Genomic DNA, 16,780 nt, shown 5'->3' on the forward strand with positions numbered 1-16,780 from the left:
GTACTCGGGGCAAACACAGACCTAGACTCTCACGTCATTTAGCAGCGACGGCCGCTTCACTGACACACACACACACATGTGGATGTTGTCAAAAACTCTTCATAAACTGCATGTTCCGCAGGTTTTTAGCAGAGGACGGTGAACACGATGGCTTCTAAACGGCGTCGGGACGGAGGTGGTGACGCGGAGAGGAAGAGGAGGCAGAAGAGGAGCGAAGAGAGAGCGGATCTGGGCTCAGTGCTCGAGGACGAGCAGGTGAGGGGCGCCGTGAAGGAGGCGTGGAGCCGGAAGAGCCGCTGCATTGTGGGTGAGGTGTAAACAAGTAAACAAGACCTCCAGTCCGGCTGCTGCTGGGTCTGCACTCAGGACTGATTAATACATATTCAATCAGAACAAGGCTGGAAAAATAAACACATGGTCACTAATCTTTCTTGTTCTTCTTCCTTTCTAATAACAACACACACACGGGGTTGTAGGTCTAGTGAGGACACTCATCGACATAATACATTCCCTAACCGAACCACAACCATCCAAACTAAATGACTAACCCATATCCCAACCTCAACCTGATTCTAACCCCAAAACCAAGTCTTAACCCTCAAACAGCCCTTTGAAAAAGTAAGGGCCTTTCCAAAAATGTCCTCACTCTGTAGAGTCTATGCTATAAGTACAGGAACACACACACACACAGGTTTGTGCAGTTATCCTTACTAGGACTTTGACTTCCATTCATCCTCCATTCCCTGTAGATATAAGTTATTTCAGATATTTTTTAGGTCATTTAGAAACAGGGTTTCCGTTTAAATGTTTTTCCAGGAGAAAGCACTGACTAGTTTCACGTGTCTCGCTCAGTGTGTGTCTTTGTCACAATTATTTTTCGAACTGATACTAAATGATCCTTATTGCCAAAAGCATGAATACTGACAGATATATCTTAGCAGATATATGTCGAACAGCTCAGTTGGCCACATTATTTTTTGTTATTTTTTTATACAGGGGATCTGGAGTTGGACTGCCACCCTTTCCCTCACTGTGTCATCAAGAACTTCCTCGGCAGCGAGACCTTTGTAGAAAACCTGCAGAGAGAACTGCTGGCGCTCAACTTCCACGAGAAGTCAAATGATCTCTACAGATTTAAACAGGTAACCATCAGAGATTTAGTCCAGTGGGTTTGTGTCGTTATCTGATGTTACAGTACCTTCACTTTGTGGTTGTTTCCATCCAGTCAGATGACTTAAAGAAGAGGAAAGAGCCACATATCGCCGGACTGAGGTGAGACATGGCCTGGGCTCTTATTGTTGTGCTCTAAGTGTGGATACATAGACTGTATTTAAAGATGGAGGACAAGACTGCTCCCCTAAACTGAAGTCAAAGGGTCTCTAATACCCCCTAGTGGCTGGCTGCAGTAAAGGTAATAAACCCTTCCTCCTCCATGTTAATGGTGGGACATGGGCCAAACAAAAAAAGTACACGCCAAATACATTTTTCTCAAAGATGGTTTCTGTCATTTCAATGTAGTTCTTATCACACTGATGTGTGCTCAAGTGCTCACATTTCATTTAAGTTTGGTTTTAATTATTAGTTAGTTGATGCTATAAAATGGGGTGAAACGTCATGATTGACAGCTGAGACTGACTTGTGATTGGTGGAGTGCATGTATCTGCAGGACCTGGATACCGCGGCTCCATCCCCAGATCACTACTGCACAGACTCTTGACTCCAAATGACGTCCTAGCCACAAGATGGCAGCGTTCATATCCAGGATATTTTGGCTTCATTTCTGGATAGTGGGAGGAATTGGAGATGGTCGTCCATTTTTATATACAGTTTATAGATTCAGATGTTCTTTCAGGATGAGCTAAAAGTGGAATCAAAGCTTGCTCTGTCAGAAGGAACAGTATCTTTCAAGAACATTGTTCCCAACTTATTTTTATCTAAGGATGATAAACAGGCCAATGTTACACACTTATTGGGAGCATGTGTCTCAAGAGCCGGGATTGAACCACACAACAAACAATTAACAGCCAATCAATGTCAACTGCTCCTGGTCTACAGCTCATCGTGATGGATTATTTTTACCAGACACAAAAAACCTGAGTATGATTTATAGCACATTTAATCTCTTGTTAGTTCACAGTAGTTTCTCTCTGACAGAATCACCCCCCCTCTCTGTAGAGCCTGGTTATGTTATAGGCCTTTTTTACAGCAGACATTTTAATGAACAGTGGCTGGATTTCATGTGGCTGAGTCAGTTCTAGGACTCTATCTAATAGTACTTTACTACTAAGCCCAATTTGTTATTCAGTTATTAGAGACACTCTTCTTTATTAGGGAGACGTGTTCAATATAATGCAATTCAGTAAACAGATCTGCTATAAACTCTTCTTATGGTTGTTTTCTATCCATCCATCCATCCGCTTATTCGAGATCTGTTTGCAGAGGTCGCCGGCCAAGTAGGGTATTCCAGACATCCCTCTCCCCAGCCATGCTTTCCAGCTCCAGGAGGCGCTATAGAGCCCCTCTGGAAATGTTTTTTTTTAAAGTCCTTCATTCCAAGCCTTAAGTATTTTTTAATTCCATACACTGTGACATCCAATCGAAAGATGGGCTACAACAAGAACTCTTTTTGTGGGCGAGACAACCTTGTGTGCGAGCCTGTTTTACCAATTGCCTGTTGTTCTTAGGTTGTTTTTAATGTTTTTAATTGTCTGTCTTCATGTTGTTACTTGTTTTATGATGAGCTGAAGACAATTTTCCACTAATGTGGATAATAGGTTCTTTTCTTTTTTAATAAACTGTAAATGTTACCCAACGGGTAGTGAGAGATTCTGAGGTTATCTATCAGCTCCACCAGGTGGAGCCAGAGTTGACCTTTGTCACCTAATTAGTATATTTTCTTCATTGAGGGGTGATGATGATCCAAGTTAACATCAACACTGGGACTGTGCAGGAAATATAAGGGAGAAGTGATTCAGCTGCAGCTCACATCACACTCAGTGAAAACCTGTATAGAGAATATTTCTTCAGTGGGGTAACAGTGCTGACTCTGTCATTACAACAGTGTCAGTGATATTTTAAACCACAAGAAAGAAATACACAACACCTTGTAGACTCAAACAGCAGATACAAATACAAACAACCTTTATTTAGATATAATGTGCAGTTTTTTCATCATGTATATGGTCAGCTGTGTTTGCAGTGCAGAGACTGAAATGTGTAATTCATTCTAAATACTTATTTTTTATTATATGGCACAACACCTAGTGCAGAACAGCAGCCCTGGAGCATAAACATCATAATTAAATGCACAATAACGGCCTCTGCTTGTCATCATCTATTATTTATGTCACAACAAAATGTCATGGTAGGCTGTCAGGCAGTAGACCAACCTGTGTGTGTGCTGAGCCTGAGTAAATGTCTCCTTATATAGAATGTTAAAGGTTCAGCTTTACCGTCCCCAAAGGACATGTAACAGTATTTCACAGTGTATTGTAGTCTATATTTTTCTGTGTGTTTGTTTTCAGATCAGCACTGTTTGGGCGTTTCCGCTCCTGGCTTGGTGAAGTGTTGGGGGTTGAACTGGAGCCCACAGTGGATATTTCCTGTGCCAGATATGAATACACAGGTGAGCCTGCTGCTCGAACTCCAACAGGAAGGACTGATTTATATTTTAGACACTTTAGATGAATAAACTTATTCTGTCGTCTCTCTAGATGTTCTGTTGTGTCATGATGATGAGTTGGAGGGAAGGCGCGTCGCTTTCATTCTGTATCTTGTGCCGCCGTGGCAAAGCAGCGATGGGGGAACACTTGATCTTTACACAACAGATGGTGGGTAGCTGGTGTGTGTATATGTGTGTGTATATGTGTGTGTGTGTGTTTCTTTCCTCGTGTTTAGACATAAGTCTAGTACATTTTTCATCTTTGTCATCAGGTAATTTCCAGCCACAGAGTATAGTGAAGTCGCTCGTACCCTCATGGAACACGCTCGTCCTTTTTGAAGTTTCTCCGGTGTCATTTCACCAAGTAAGAAAAAGTGCTCTGGTGTTTGTATTCAGGTTCTCTGCAGGTCTTATACAGTCCTACGAAAGACCCTTTTATATTGCTTTTTTTATGTGGTTTAAGAAAAACCTGTAATCACCAATAATATTTTTCCATGCATCCATCCATACATACATACATTTCCTTTGGCTTAAGCAGGTCCAGGTCATGTTTAATGGTTGATCTATTTAACATTTAGTAGATCATTTTAGGCCTTTCATACATTTTTCATTTAGCTCAGCTGATATAACAATGAAATAGTATTAAAATTGTGTCCTATATGAGGACATATATAATTTTTAAGTTAAACTTGGTGAAACGTGTAGAAACCCTGTAAATTTCTGTTGCACCAGAAGAGCATCTAGAGCTTGTGTTTTTGTTTTCCAGGTGTCAGAAGTCTTGTCACAGGATAAGTGTCGTCTGTCTCTGAGCGGCTGGTTTCACGGACCGTCTCTGGAGCGTCCTCCTCGCCACATAGAGCCGCCCATCCCGAGGAGTCCACACCTACCAAGAGATGTGAGTTTGTTCAAAATTTATATATACACAGTGTTATTTTACCATCTCCATAGCAACAGTAGTAGTAAAGTATATTGGGGAAATCCATGAACTTCTTTCTTGCGAGAGTAAAATGAGATGATCAATACCACTCACATCTGTACATTAATTATTAAGCTGATGCCAGCAGTCACTTAGCTTTGCACAGTGGTTCTCAACCTTTTCGATTTATGACCCACCAGTAAGATCAGGCCGCTGCACACAACCTTTTCTTACTTTAAGAGGAAATTAGTCATAAGGAACATGAGGCGTGATATTTATTTTCTTCTTCTCCTCCCCTGAGCTGCTAAACAGCCTGTGTGCGGCAAGAACATGTTCTCTGATCCGGCTCTGGACCTCCTGATTTACAAATTAAGTTCTTATTACAGCACATGGCAAAAAAATGCTTTGTCCACAAAGGGAAGAATAATTTGATCTGAGGTAAAAACTGTCTAAAATATATCCATTTATTTCAAAACCTTTTTCTCCACAACCATCTGCCGACCCCTGGAAATGATCTTGTAAGACCCGTTGCGGCCCGTACCCTCAATTTGAGAATCACTGTCTTAGCATAAAGACTGGAAACAGGGAAACATCGAGCCTTATTTAGTCAAAAGGTCACATCTACCTACAGGTTAAAATGACTCCCACTAGCACCTCTAAAGCGCAACCATTAACATGTTATATGTCATTTGTCTAATTAAAGAAAGTGTAAAAATGACATAATGCCTTTCTACAGGGGTTATGTGTCAGATGGTTGAGCTCACACCCCTCCTCCTCATTTAACGGATGTGAACATAGCATTGATTCCATGTACCTCCTGCAAAGAAATCAAATAAGTGTATATCCCAAAATGTCAAACTACTCCTTTAGCGTATGGTCTATATTCTTTTTTATGTGTTGATGACAGGAGACTCTGCTGCTGGAGTGGGTTAATCCCATTTACGTCGACATTTCCTATCAAGAACAGATCCAGGAGGAATTTGAAGAGAACTCTGAAATTCAGCTAAAAGACTTTTTCAAGGTCAGTGTCTTCCCCATTTTCTCTTGCTCGCTTGTGTCCACGAGCTCTTGTTTATTGATGTTGTGTTCGTCTTCAGGAGGAGAAGTTCAGGGCGGTGGGTGAAGCACTGCGACTCTCTCAGATTCAGTGGACGAGGAGAGGTCCTCCCAATAAGAGGTGGGATAATTTCTCTTGTTAACACTAGTCTGTGATGGATGGTGTATTTAAACGACTGATTACATGAACTTTATCTGTGCGTGCACTCAGATGCTATGAAGCTGCCTCTCTGGACTCCGTGCCTCAGTGTGTGAGCGAATGCTGGGAGCTGCTTCGTTCAGAGGCCTTCTTTCTGCTCCTCTCCAACTTCACTGGCCTTCGATTGCACTTCCTGTGTCCCGCTGATGATGACGATGATGAGAAGAAAGATGAGGAGGGAGAGAAGAAGGGGGAGCAAGAGGAAGCAGGGGAGGCAGAAGCCACGTCATCTTCAATGGAGTCTCCATCAGCGAATGGGAACAGAGAGAAGGGTGTGTATCAGATTGAGGTGGTGTCGACAGGTTTTTACAGCTGTGCTTGTGTTTTGACTTGGTTGTTCAATGTGTGTGTGTGTGTGTGTGTGTGTGTGTGTGTGTGTGTGTGTGTGTGTGTGTGTGTGTGTGTGTGTGTGTGTGTGTGTGTGTGTGTGTGTGTGTGTGTGTGTGTGTGTATCCTCAGAGCTGAGCACACCTGTATATTGTGGTGAACTGCGCCGATGGTCTCATGGCGCCTACACTCTGTTGCATGATGGAGAGGCAGCACGAGCAGAGTACGCTCTGGATCTTCTTTTACCTTTTGGCTGTGCAGGTGAGCACACGCACACGCACACGCACACGCACAGAACTTTCTGTCAATCAATTTTGTGACTGTTATTGTACGTTATGTTTCGTAGACTGGCAGTCAGAGTTTGGAGGCTTCTCGTGTTATGTTGCTAATGAAGAGGATGAGGAGGTGAGTGCTGATCACTGTGAGAAGTGCAGGTGAGCCTTCACTTATCGTCATCATCATCATCATTGTTTTCATCTTCCTCTCAGCTCCTGACGGTGTATCCAGAGGACAACTCCCTCGCCCTCGTCTACAGAGACAAAGAAACTCTCAAATTTGTCAAACACGTCAACAACAAAAGCTCTTGTGATTCTGCCGAGAGTTCAACCTGCACAGCATTTTATGACTTTTCTTTTGTGTACTATGAATAAATATATTCACATCAATCTTAATTTATCTCATGTGTTTATTTACATCTTTTTTTAATGTTTTATTTGTACATGTGCATAGATATTACCCAGGCATAACTATCTTTTAAAAGTAAGATGAGGTTTTTAATGAGATAAGATTGCTCCCTTTTCATCCACATGTAAGATTTTGGTCAAATGGACTGTAGACATGATTGTAGTTTACACCTGCTAAAGGTGGATGAGAAGTGAGAAGATAAGTGAGAGTGGATGAGATGAGACAGACTCCTCGTCTCACATGTCAGACAGGTGTCCTCCATTTTATTGAAACAAGAAGCAGTGAAGCCATCTGGGATTTTTGCTTTAACTTAAAATGAAAAGATTAGGAATAAAGTGTATTTGCTATTAACGTGGTCAGAGCTTATAGAAATCATCTCTACCTGATCCAGTTTATACTGAGATAAAGTATTGCTTAATCAAGTATGGTATAACTTTTTTTCAGTAAGAGCTGAAATATAACTTTGACATGACGGAATGATGCTGATATCATTTGACATTAGGAGGAAATCTGTCATAATCAAACAAAAACTTTATTTTACGAGACTCATATTTTGTCACATGGCAATGTGTTACTAAGATTTAGTTACAATCAAATTTAACAACAATTATGTCTTTTTCCATTTCATATCTTTGAACAGGACATTGGTAACTCCATAATGTTATCCATGAATGTTATACCAGTTTTAAGTATGAAGACTGGGATTGTAACTAATGATGGTTTACCATTATTGATTAACCATTTATTCAATTATTTTTAAGAAAACATATATATATACCTTATATATATATCCTAGGATGAAATGTACAAAATGCATGATTAGTCAGACCAACAGTTCATAATCAAAGATATTCTATTGATAATCATTTAAAACTGGAAAAAACACATGTTTGCCTCGTAAATAAACTACTAATTCAATTATACTATCAAAATAGATGGTGATAAGATGTCAATCGACTAATTTGTCTTATTTCATTACCAGTAGATAAGATTTATGAGTAACATCATCCATCTTTGTTGTTATCACTCAGCAGGTCTGTCATTATCGTGTCCCTATTACTCTGTATTATGTGGATCTATGAGAATTGGATCTTCAAATTTGTCACAATTCACACCACTGATGTAGAACAGTAATTATGACAGTAGCTCATGTTTGTACCAGGGTCCAGTTGAGTTTTAAGACCTAAAGTTAAGTAGTATTACTCTGCTGTATGAGTTATGCATGGATGGAACTAACAATTATTTCTATTATCAATACATCTGATTATTATTTTCTTTTTGAACTTTATTGTTCCTGTTGTTTTTCAGCTGTTGTTTTTGGTTGATGTCAGAAACCCACAGTGAGTATTGACTCACAGCAGGAACACGGGGGCTGTAGGTCAACTACAAGAAAACAAGAAAATTAAGAGAAATAATTACAGTTTGTCCATTTCACCAATCACTCCGTCGCCTTTAAACACGTTATTGATCAGTTAAACATCTTTATTGGTCCTGTATCAGTTGTTTAAGAAGCTGTAACGTGTGGAGGATAAGTGTGAGAAAAGCTTCGCCCTACATACGAACATGTTTTTAAAAAAAACAACAGACATTTCCTTCCCGTCATGACTTTTTCCCCGGGCGGCATGTAGATCATTTCCACCAATCACAGCTCGTTTTTACCTCTGCCCAGCCAATGGGAGGCCGGGACGTCCTGAGCGTGTCAGTGGGAGGGATCTCTCAACAGGAAGCGTCGGCGAACAATATAAAGCAAAAGTTTGAAGGTAAGTTTGAACCGACTTTAAAGGTGTTTTTCCCCACATTAAGTGGAAACAGCTGCCTCCGCGTCTGCTCCCTCGCTTTTAGCTGCGGAACGATCTCTCCATCGGCGGGTTTGGACGAGGTTTTACGTCAGTCGTGTCTGCTGTACGGGAGCTTCACCCACACGAAGCCTGCTCACAAAAACACACAGCACCAGACTCCATTCACATTTTTAACCTTTTAACACAAACTCTTTGAAACGTGAGATTTAGAAAAGCACACAACTGCTGACTCGTGTTGAATTAATCAATACACAATACTACTGTAAAAGTATTGATTAAAATAATGAATCTTGCATAAGGCCGCATTAATCATATAGCATGGGGCCCTGAATTCACCCCCCAACATACATACTTATATATATACACATACATACATATTTATATTATACAGCTAACATACTTATATATATTAAAGCTACATACCTACCTACCTACATACATACATACATACATACATACATACATACATACATACATACATACAAACTTATATATAGTATGCATACACACACTTACATACACACACACACATACATACATGCACACACATACAGAGTGTATAAACCAATAAGTACAATATAGGGACAGAAAGTATTGATACATGTATTTGTTGATTAGCAGAAAACAAGTTGGCAGACATGAGGAATCATAATAATTTATGTCTCTTCTTTGTATTTTGGTTAAAATAATAAAATAAATCTCTGGTAGCAGCTTCTTAAATGTTGATATTTTCCAGTTCTTGTTGCCTATAAATCATCTCAACATCTCTTTCTTGTCTGGTTAGTGAGAAAACCTCTAAAAACTATAACATTTTGGAAGGAATACTTCTCCATTTGTCAAAGTTTTGAATTCATTTTGTAAAGCCGATTATGCTGCTGTGTTCTTTATTTTTCTGATGATTGATTTATAAATATACACATAATATAAGTTTGTTATTCTGCCTGATAAGATCTGTTCACAGGAATGTGGGCATTTACTGACGTGACATCTCCTTCTTTCTCCAATTACAACAACAAACTTACACCTACATCATAGCAGCACTTGAGGTTTCTGACGTCCTGTAATTTCCAGAATAACTTCACATCCACCTGAAGCTTGATTCCCATGGTTATGACTCAGGACGTTTGTATGGCTGCAGAGTTGGATTTGTGAGGGTTGTTTGTCTGGTTTCAGGCAATTCGTGTTATATTTAAGATGTGTACTGTATATACAGTCAGATATATATGTACTTAGACTGTGGCACAATTTCATAATAATACTAAATATCTTAATGGATTTCCAAATTAATTTATTAAGATTTGAAAGAATATTGAAATAACGTATAAATTGATTGACAGAAAACGAATCACATGTAGTTTTGATGAGAACATAACAATTTAAGTTATTTCACAGGAACAATATCAGTGATTTGTTTTTCTTGCTTTCATACACGAGAACTTACTGTTTTTCTCTGATTGTATTTTGTTATGAATACAAACATTTTATAGACTTAAGGATTCATCACACTTTGATACTGACAATAATTGTTAGCATTTAGTTTTGGTTTCCTTTATTCAGTTTAGTTTGCATCTGGAGCTTTAAGACAAAACAGTCAGGACCAAGATCATCTTACATCATCACAAAGTGGTTCAATTACAAACTTTTTGAACCATGTTCTCGTGTGAATTAATTATTTTCTTTCACCTAAACGTCGGACGAGCTCTCCAGGGAATACTAGATGTTGCCTTTTGGCAGCAAAAGCTAAATGATATGTTTTAAGCTCCTGATGATCACTTAATCCTCATATATCGGGTGAATTAATCTGACAGTATACTTCCAGAGGACCGGTAGATAGGATAGCATATAATTACATACTGGCTAAGTTGTGGAGATTCCTGTAGAGCCAGTCTCCAAGCATACTGTGTATTAGTGGAATATGAGGACTTGTACATAATCCAGCTCAGGGGATGCTCTTTCCTCGCAGAGCACCGTTTGTCCTGCATGGAGACGACACTAAGGGAGAGAGCTGGCGGGCTTCAGTGGTTCATCCAGAGCGCAGGAGTCAGGGGCTGGACTGGGGGAGGGGAGAGCTGAGATTAAACATGTTTTTATGTAATGAGGGTTTCAAAAGGAGGTTGGGGTAAAAAAGGATAAGGTGGAGTTCACAACAGCCAGGAACCAGTGGGACAGACGTGGTTTTAGTTCCAGGAATAAACATATTTCTGTCCGTCACTGGTCCAGTCAGTTGGACTCAGTAGAGGTTATGTTAATTATTTTAATGGTGATGAAGTCACTGGAAATGGTCTCTTCTGCCTCAGATGAAAGAAAATGTATATTTAACAGTCCATTATGTCAAACCCGGGGAACAACTCAGTGCTACAGTTGTTCAACAGGATTCATGTTTTAGTTTATAACACGCGGATCACAATTCCAGCCACAATTGATGTCCCGAAATAATGCATAATAGGCCAAGGCACAGCACTTAAATTTAATCAAGCTGCTCCAAATTTCCCAAACTCAAAGATATCAGTCCCTAAACATGCCTGGTTATTTTTCATCAAGATCCATGAATCATTCCCTGGGAAAATGTAGGAAAAAAAGATAATAGAAAGCAGAAAATCTGAAAAATGACTGACTTTTTAACTTGGAGAAGTAAGCTGACATCCCTATGAGGAAACGTAGGTTAATCCTGACATTCAATGAGGATGGAAAGCCTCCTGGTTTCTCTGTGAAGACAATGAAACGGGAGGAGATGGTAACTTCCTGACCTTCACAGCTCCCAATGTGACAGGAAGCTGTTGGACAGGGTCTTTACTCTAAACCTATTTGAAGTTAGAGAAATTGCAGATACTGACACGTGACGTAAGTGTGATATTATGAGAGGGAGCAAACAAAGTGATGATAATGATTTTTCTTTTCCAGGTAATTTTACAGCAACTCGACACAAACACTTCTTTGGCTTTACCTCATCACTATACTGTCAGTGTCTTTGCAGTTGTGTCGTCTCAGTCTGCAGCTCAGACAGAGGATTCTTTGACGTTTCGTCACCAGTGAAATTAAGGCGTGATGTGTGTCTCATTTTGTATTCAGAGTATGGCGGACAAGACTGTGGATCATGGGTCATGGACAGGATGTGCAGTTATGTTTCTGCAGTCGCTGTGTCCCAATGTGAACCTGCTCTCTCTCTACAAAGACCGACAGGGAAAGTTCATCGTTTTCAAAGTCATCAAACTGACACTTATAGGTGAGCATGCCAGAAGAGTTTTTTTATCACATAAATGTATTTTCTCTCATGTCTCTTACATTAATGAATATGTCCTGTTGTCAGATTCTGCAGGAGGTCTTGGTGGTTATGAGATACTGAAGGTCCATGACGCTGATCCCTTCCTGGGGGTGGAGGTGAAGTTTGTGGATGTGGCAGCATGTCAGCAGTTCTTGGAGAGCTACAGCTCCGGAGCGGTGCGTCAGTCTCTCTCTCAACACGCCTGCCGGCTTTTTGCTCTGCCACAAGAGCTGATGTTGAAAACCCAGTTGAAGGCCAGCACGCACATCCTGGACCTCTACATGGACAAGCTGGAACTTTGTCTACAGCACATCCACCTTTCACAGGTATTCTTCTTGTTTCTGTCTCTTCTTTCAAGCCGGATGACGTTGTATTCATATTCATATCCATAGAAAGTGACTCAGTGTTCAGACCTTGTATTAACATCAGTCTTGGGTGATCAAATAACAAGTGGGCAGCTCTAAGTACAAGGAGAGGCTGCATTTGAGAGCTGATCAATCAGGTGCTCAACTGTGGCCATGTTTGAGGGACCGCCCACTCAGCTGACTCCCTCTTACTTGCTACATTGTTTTATGAACTAGCAGTATTTTTACACTGCTCAGTGTTTGTGTCTGTGGCCACTGACACAATATCAACACCGAATACCACATATTGATTTGCTCTTTTTTCTCAAATTGGTAAAGTCTTATTTCATTGTAGAGCTGCATTGATTGACTCAACCCTCCTGGCCCCAGTCTGTCTCTCACCCCAACACACCGACACACACACACGCACATACACTAACATACACACGCACACATTGATAATTGACCCGTCTAAATTGCCAGACTGTCCAAAAACATCATAATTTGTTTACATAAATGATGTATGTATCTATTTGCATATAATGCGAGGAGGTGAGATCCGATTACAAGTGGTCAATCGAGACACAAGTGGAGATTCAATACCAGGCGTGAACTGACAAACTTAAGACTTTCTGCCTTTGATAGGATGACTGGAGACAGACGTTAATACCAGGACTTGACTATATTCAGCTCCCAGTGTCATTTGTAATTGTGGCTCCACATGTTGGGGAACTGCTTTTTCACGGGTTGATGGGAGCAGGTACAACATCAACTAGCTATTGAACATAAGCAGTGACAGCGGTGAGGAAGTGTTGGAAGAGAAATACTATAAATAACAGAAGGATCAGTGGTCGTCCTTGAAAGATGACACCCTGCATAATTTGCAATTCATACAACCTTGCATTTAATAATAATTGACAGGTGAGTGTAGCTGACTAGACACCAGGATCATCTGTGGAAATATATGTTAAAGTGATAGATCAGACGGGGCAAAGGACGTGAAGTCAACCTTCGCGGACAGCATCCACACAGAAAAATATTGCTAAAAAAACTGCAAGATTAAACTTGTCCCAAAAAATGAAAAGAAAAATAATGAATAATGGCAGCACAACAGGAAGTGCAACTTGTTCAGCGGCACCACCGTTTTTCCAACACTTTTCTTAATTAATGTAGTCAGCTACATTTGAAGGTGGATCATACGATGAACGGTGGATCGATACGATACGATGGATCAAGAAGGTTGAAAAACGTTTAAAAAAATGTAAATTATGTCTGTGGTAGAATTGTATTGTGTAAAGTCTTAACCTGTGGGGTTTCATTGCATTGGCTGTGTTTTTTGCGTCTTTGTCATTTTGCGTAAGCCCGAGCGCCTGCGCGATGAGGAGATTGAGGATCTGGAGCAGCAGCTGCAGAGTCAGGCCCTCGGTCCTTCCCCACAGTCCACCTTCATCACACAGGAAGAGCCTCCTGTCCCCAGCAACTGCTTCAAGTTTCAGAATAAAGTGTTTGGTGAGTCATGATGAGTGGTTTTTTTCGGTTTAGTCGTGTATGTCCTTCACAGACTCCACTGTAGCTGAAAGAAGCCGCAGTGGAGACGAAAATAGCATCTATATCAAAGAGGCGTTTCAGTTAGAGATTCTTGATCCAGTTTAATAGAAACCTGTCGATGGGACCAGTCGAATGATGAAAGTATGTTGTTAACTTCAAATCTCCATACTGTTGTTTTAGTTTGATTTAGGTCATTTCTATAAATATAATGCACATTACATTACACCAGTCATTTTCAAAGCATACCAAACATTTTAAAGTTATTCCTCATCAGGCAGCCATTTGGTTCACTTACTTCAACAATGAGTTACAGTGACAATATTACTTTTGTGCTGTATCTGACATAAGCCACTTCTGTTCCCCAAATGCCTCCTTCAAGGCCTCTAACAGCTCTAACTGTCATGGTTTGAAGTTACCTATGAATTATAAAAACTGATTTCACAGTAGGTAAAGCAAATACTAAATAGAAAATAACACCAAGTAATGTCTGTCTCCTCCGCATCCTTTTTCATACCTTTTGACCCTTTGAGGTGTCTTGGGGATGACCGGGACAGATATCAATAGGCCATAGAGTGGGCCACCGAATGAGTAGGCCATCAAAACATCAGTATAGGTTTCAACTGCCCTGCACAAAAGAACAGACAGAAACCGTCAGTGACCAGCTGGAGAACACAGTGGTAGAGAAAGACATTTCCCTCAAAAACCCAAACAAGTGAAAAGGAGAGAGATTATTTTTATGTTACTTTATATACTTATAAAGTAATGTTGTGTAAATTAACCAGGCTAAATTAAAGGATGATACTATTTTTAAAGTTTGTAACACTTTATCTGGGTCTCCCACAAAAAACAATGCTCCTGTTGTACTTGGAAAAAGTTTAAAAAAATCCTGATGATGTCCTTTAAGGTTAAGGTGGACAACAAGGCTGTCGTATGTTATTCTGGGAAATGTTTACTGTTTACACATTCACACAGTTTATGTAATCATACTTAAGTACAGTTTACATTAATGTTTTTTTCCTTCATCCTTTATCCCTTCGCCTGTCAGAGGACCGAATGCTGACGGCAGCAGATGTTCAGAGCTTTTCTAATGGAGTGGGCCGTCAGTGGAAACATGTAGGGAGGGCCCTGGGGAAGAGCTGCCGCGCTCTGAAGGGTCCGGCCATAGACAACCTGGCCTACGAGTACGAGCGAGAGGGGCTGTATGAGCAAGCCTATCAGCTGCTCAGCCGCTTCATCCAGGCGGAGGGGAGAGCGGCCAAGCTGAGCCGACTGGTCAAAGCACTGGAGGACTGCAAACTCACCAGCCTGGCTGAAAATATTCTGGACGTAATGCCAAGAGAGTAACACACACCTGTGCTTTTGTTCCACACGTACGAGTTTTGAAAACTGAGGCTGACAGGTCCTCCCTACATGACGAGTGGTTGACTCTGTCCTGCCTGCTTTAATTTACAGTATGTTTGTTCTGGATCGATGTCTGTCATCCTCACGTTCAAAATCATTCCTGTGTGTGTGCATGTGTGTGTGTGTGTGTGTGTTTTGGACAGGTTGTGTGAACACAGGCTGACATCTCTGTGAGAATTGGGTGATTCATATCGTGATTTGATTTTCAATCATTAGTATTATTGAAAATTGTTTTCATCTAGATGAAATGATTTGTCATCACTGTTAAAAAATAAGTTTAATGCACTGTTTTTACTGTTATCATTGACCTTTTTTATCTTTGCTTTATATGTGGATTTACAGATGCAACCTGTCTGGTCATCTTGTTTCTGAACAACTGAAGGTTATTGATTTTTTTTTTCTATAAAATGGGTGCATACAAATTAAATGGTTGTGAAAAAAAGTCTTCACGTTTGTGTTTGATGCATTAATGTAATTAAAACTGAAAAAATGATTTTGTCAAAATTCCCTCAGGTATAATTTGGAGTTAATCCTCCCTCCCTGCTTTCCATCACTCGCTTTCACTCACACACGTGCACATGCTCATATGATTAAACTGCTGATTACTGATCGGAGAGTGTGTGTGCCTGTGTGTCAAGCTGCAGGAGCTTCGGGTCACAGAGGTGGAGATTGGAGCTGAGGTATGTGTGTGTGTGGGTGGGTGGGTTTTATCTCTCCACCTGGTTGTCAAAGAGGAAATTTACTGATGGATGGAGTCTCCACTGGTTTCATTCAGAATCCACTGTAAAAATCCCAACCCCCCCTTTTTACTCCACTTGAGCATCCGTCCAGATGTGATGTGTGGATTAGAAGCTTTTATCACACACACACAAACACTTATTTCTGCTGTATGCTTCAACTCTACAACCCCCATAGACAGATACAGTTTTATAAGTTATGAAACACACACACACACAACTTGCTTTACGTCTACTGTGAACTTCTACTACTGAGGAAACTGACATTTGGTCACTTTTGTAGGATTTATGCCCCACACTTATACAAATATTACACATATTAAACTGATTGGTATAATTAAATAAGTCTAAATAAGGTCACGGTTATATGGTTTAAGGTAAAAAATGATGTAGACTCTATTAATGTACAAAAGGCAGTCGACAACATTTAGACCACAACAAAGAGAGTTAAAATTAAATTGAAACTTTAAATTATTTTGGTCTGTAGAAGGATCAAGTCCTACACAGTGTTTAATGCTACTTTATCATTTCTATTTCCCTACGCTTCATAGAGAATTGCTCTTTTTACTCCCTCTGAAATGCAATATTATACTCACATGAAGTAGAATAAAACAGGCTAAATACCCAGGTGAAGTAAAAGTACCTCAAATTTATGTTAGCTTTATTGACACATGTATAGTGTAGAATAAGTACAAAAGCCTAGTCTTTATTTCAGAATAAAATAACCCAAAACCTTATTAAGCACACATGTATTATATATTTAACAACTTTTCTGTTAGCGCATCCATCTTTGTTTGACATACACAGATCAGATCAGAAAGCTGGCTTTTTGCTTCTCAATTTTAT

At 40.1% G+C, this 16,780-nt stretch overlaps 2 protein-coding genes across 2 annotated transcripts; both read left to right on the plus strand.

The window, feature by feature from the left end:
* Positions 1 to 9: 9 nt before the first annotated feature.
* On the plus strand, positions 10 to 6,830 carry ogfod1 (2-oxoglutarate and iron-dependent oxygenase domain containing 1). The gene is made up of 13 exons (XM_035158456.2): positions 10 to 307; positions 997 to 1,142; positions 1,226 to 1,272; positions 3,525 to 3,625; positions 3,714 to 3,830; positions 3,934 to 4,025; positions 4,428 to 4,556; positions 5,485 to 5,598; positions 5,675 to 5,754; positions 5,845 to 6,104; positions 6,292 to 6,420; positions 6,506 to 6,564; positions 6,648 to 6,830. The coding sequence occupies exons 1-13, from the start codon at positions 148 to 150 to the stop codon at positions 6,807 to 6,809; spliced, it is 1,596 nt and encodes a 531-aa protein (XP_035014347.1). The 5' UTR covers positions 10 to 147; the 3' UTR covers positions 6,810 to 6,830.
* Positions 6,831 to 8,517: 1,687 nt separating this feature from the next.
* On the plus strand, positions 8,518 to 15,690 carry tradd (tnfrsf1a-associated via death domain). The gene is made up of 5 exons (XM_035157451.2): positions 8,518 to 8,603; positions 11,712 to 11,865; positions 11,950 to 12,230; positions 13,610 to 13,757; positions 14,842 to 15,690. Exons 2-5 carry the CDS (start codon positions 11,715 to 11,717, stop codon positions 15,138 to 15,140), a joined length of 879 nt encoding a protein of 292 aa, XP_035013342.1. The 5' UTR covers positions 8,518 to 8,603; positions 11,712 to 11,714; the 3' UTR covers positions 15,141 to 15,690.
* The last annotated feature ends 1,090 nt before the right edge of the window (positions 15,691 to 16,780 follow it).

The sequence above is a fragment of the Hippoglossus stenolepis genome, chromosome 1, assembly GCF_022539355.2.
Source record: "Hippoglossus stenolepis isolate QCI-W04-F060 chromosome 1, HSTE1.2, whole genome shotgun sequence".
Lineage (NCBI taxonomy): Eukaryota > Metazoa > Chordata > Actinopteri > Pleuronectiformes > Pleuronectidae > Hippoglossus > Hippoglossus stenolepis.

What these genes read in the sequence shown, in the direction of transcription:
- ogfod1 (XM_035158456.2), top strand. Translation starts at nt 148, where the DNA reads ATGGCTTCTAAACGGCGTCGGGACGGAGGTGGTGACGCGGAGAGGAAG. An exon ending in TGCCAGATATGAATACACAG is followed by an intron (nt 3,626 to 3,713) that starts GTGAGCCTGCTG and finishes TCGTCTCTCTAG; the next exon opens with ATGTTCTGTTGTGTCATGAT. An exon ending in TTTACCTTTTGGCTGTGCAG is followed by an intron (nt 6,421 to 6,505) that starts GTGAGCACACGC and finishes TATGTTTCGTAG; the next exon opens with ACTGGCAGTCAGAGTTTGGA.
- tradd (XM_035157451.2), top strand. Translation starts at nt 11,715, where the DNA reads ATGGCGGACAAGACTGTGGATCATGGGTCATGGACAGGATGTGCAGTT. An exon ending in CATCAAACTGACACTTATAG is followed by an intron (nt 11,866 to 11,949) that starts GTGAGCATGCCA and finishes TCCTGTTGTCAG; the next exon opens with ATTCTGCAGGAGGTCTTGGT. An exon ending in AGCACATCCACCTTTCACAG is followed by an intron (nt 12,231 to 13,609) that starts GTATTCTTCTTG and finishes ATTTTGCGTAAG; the next exon opens with CCCGAGCGCCTGCGCGATGA.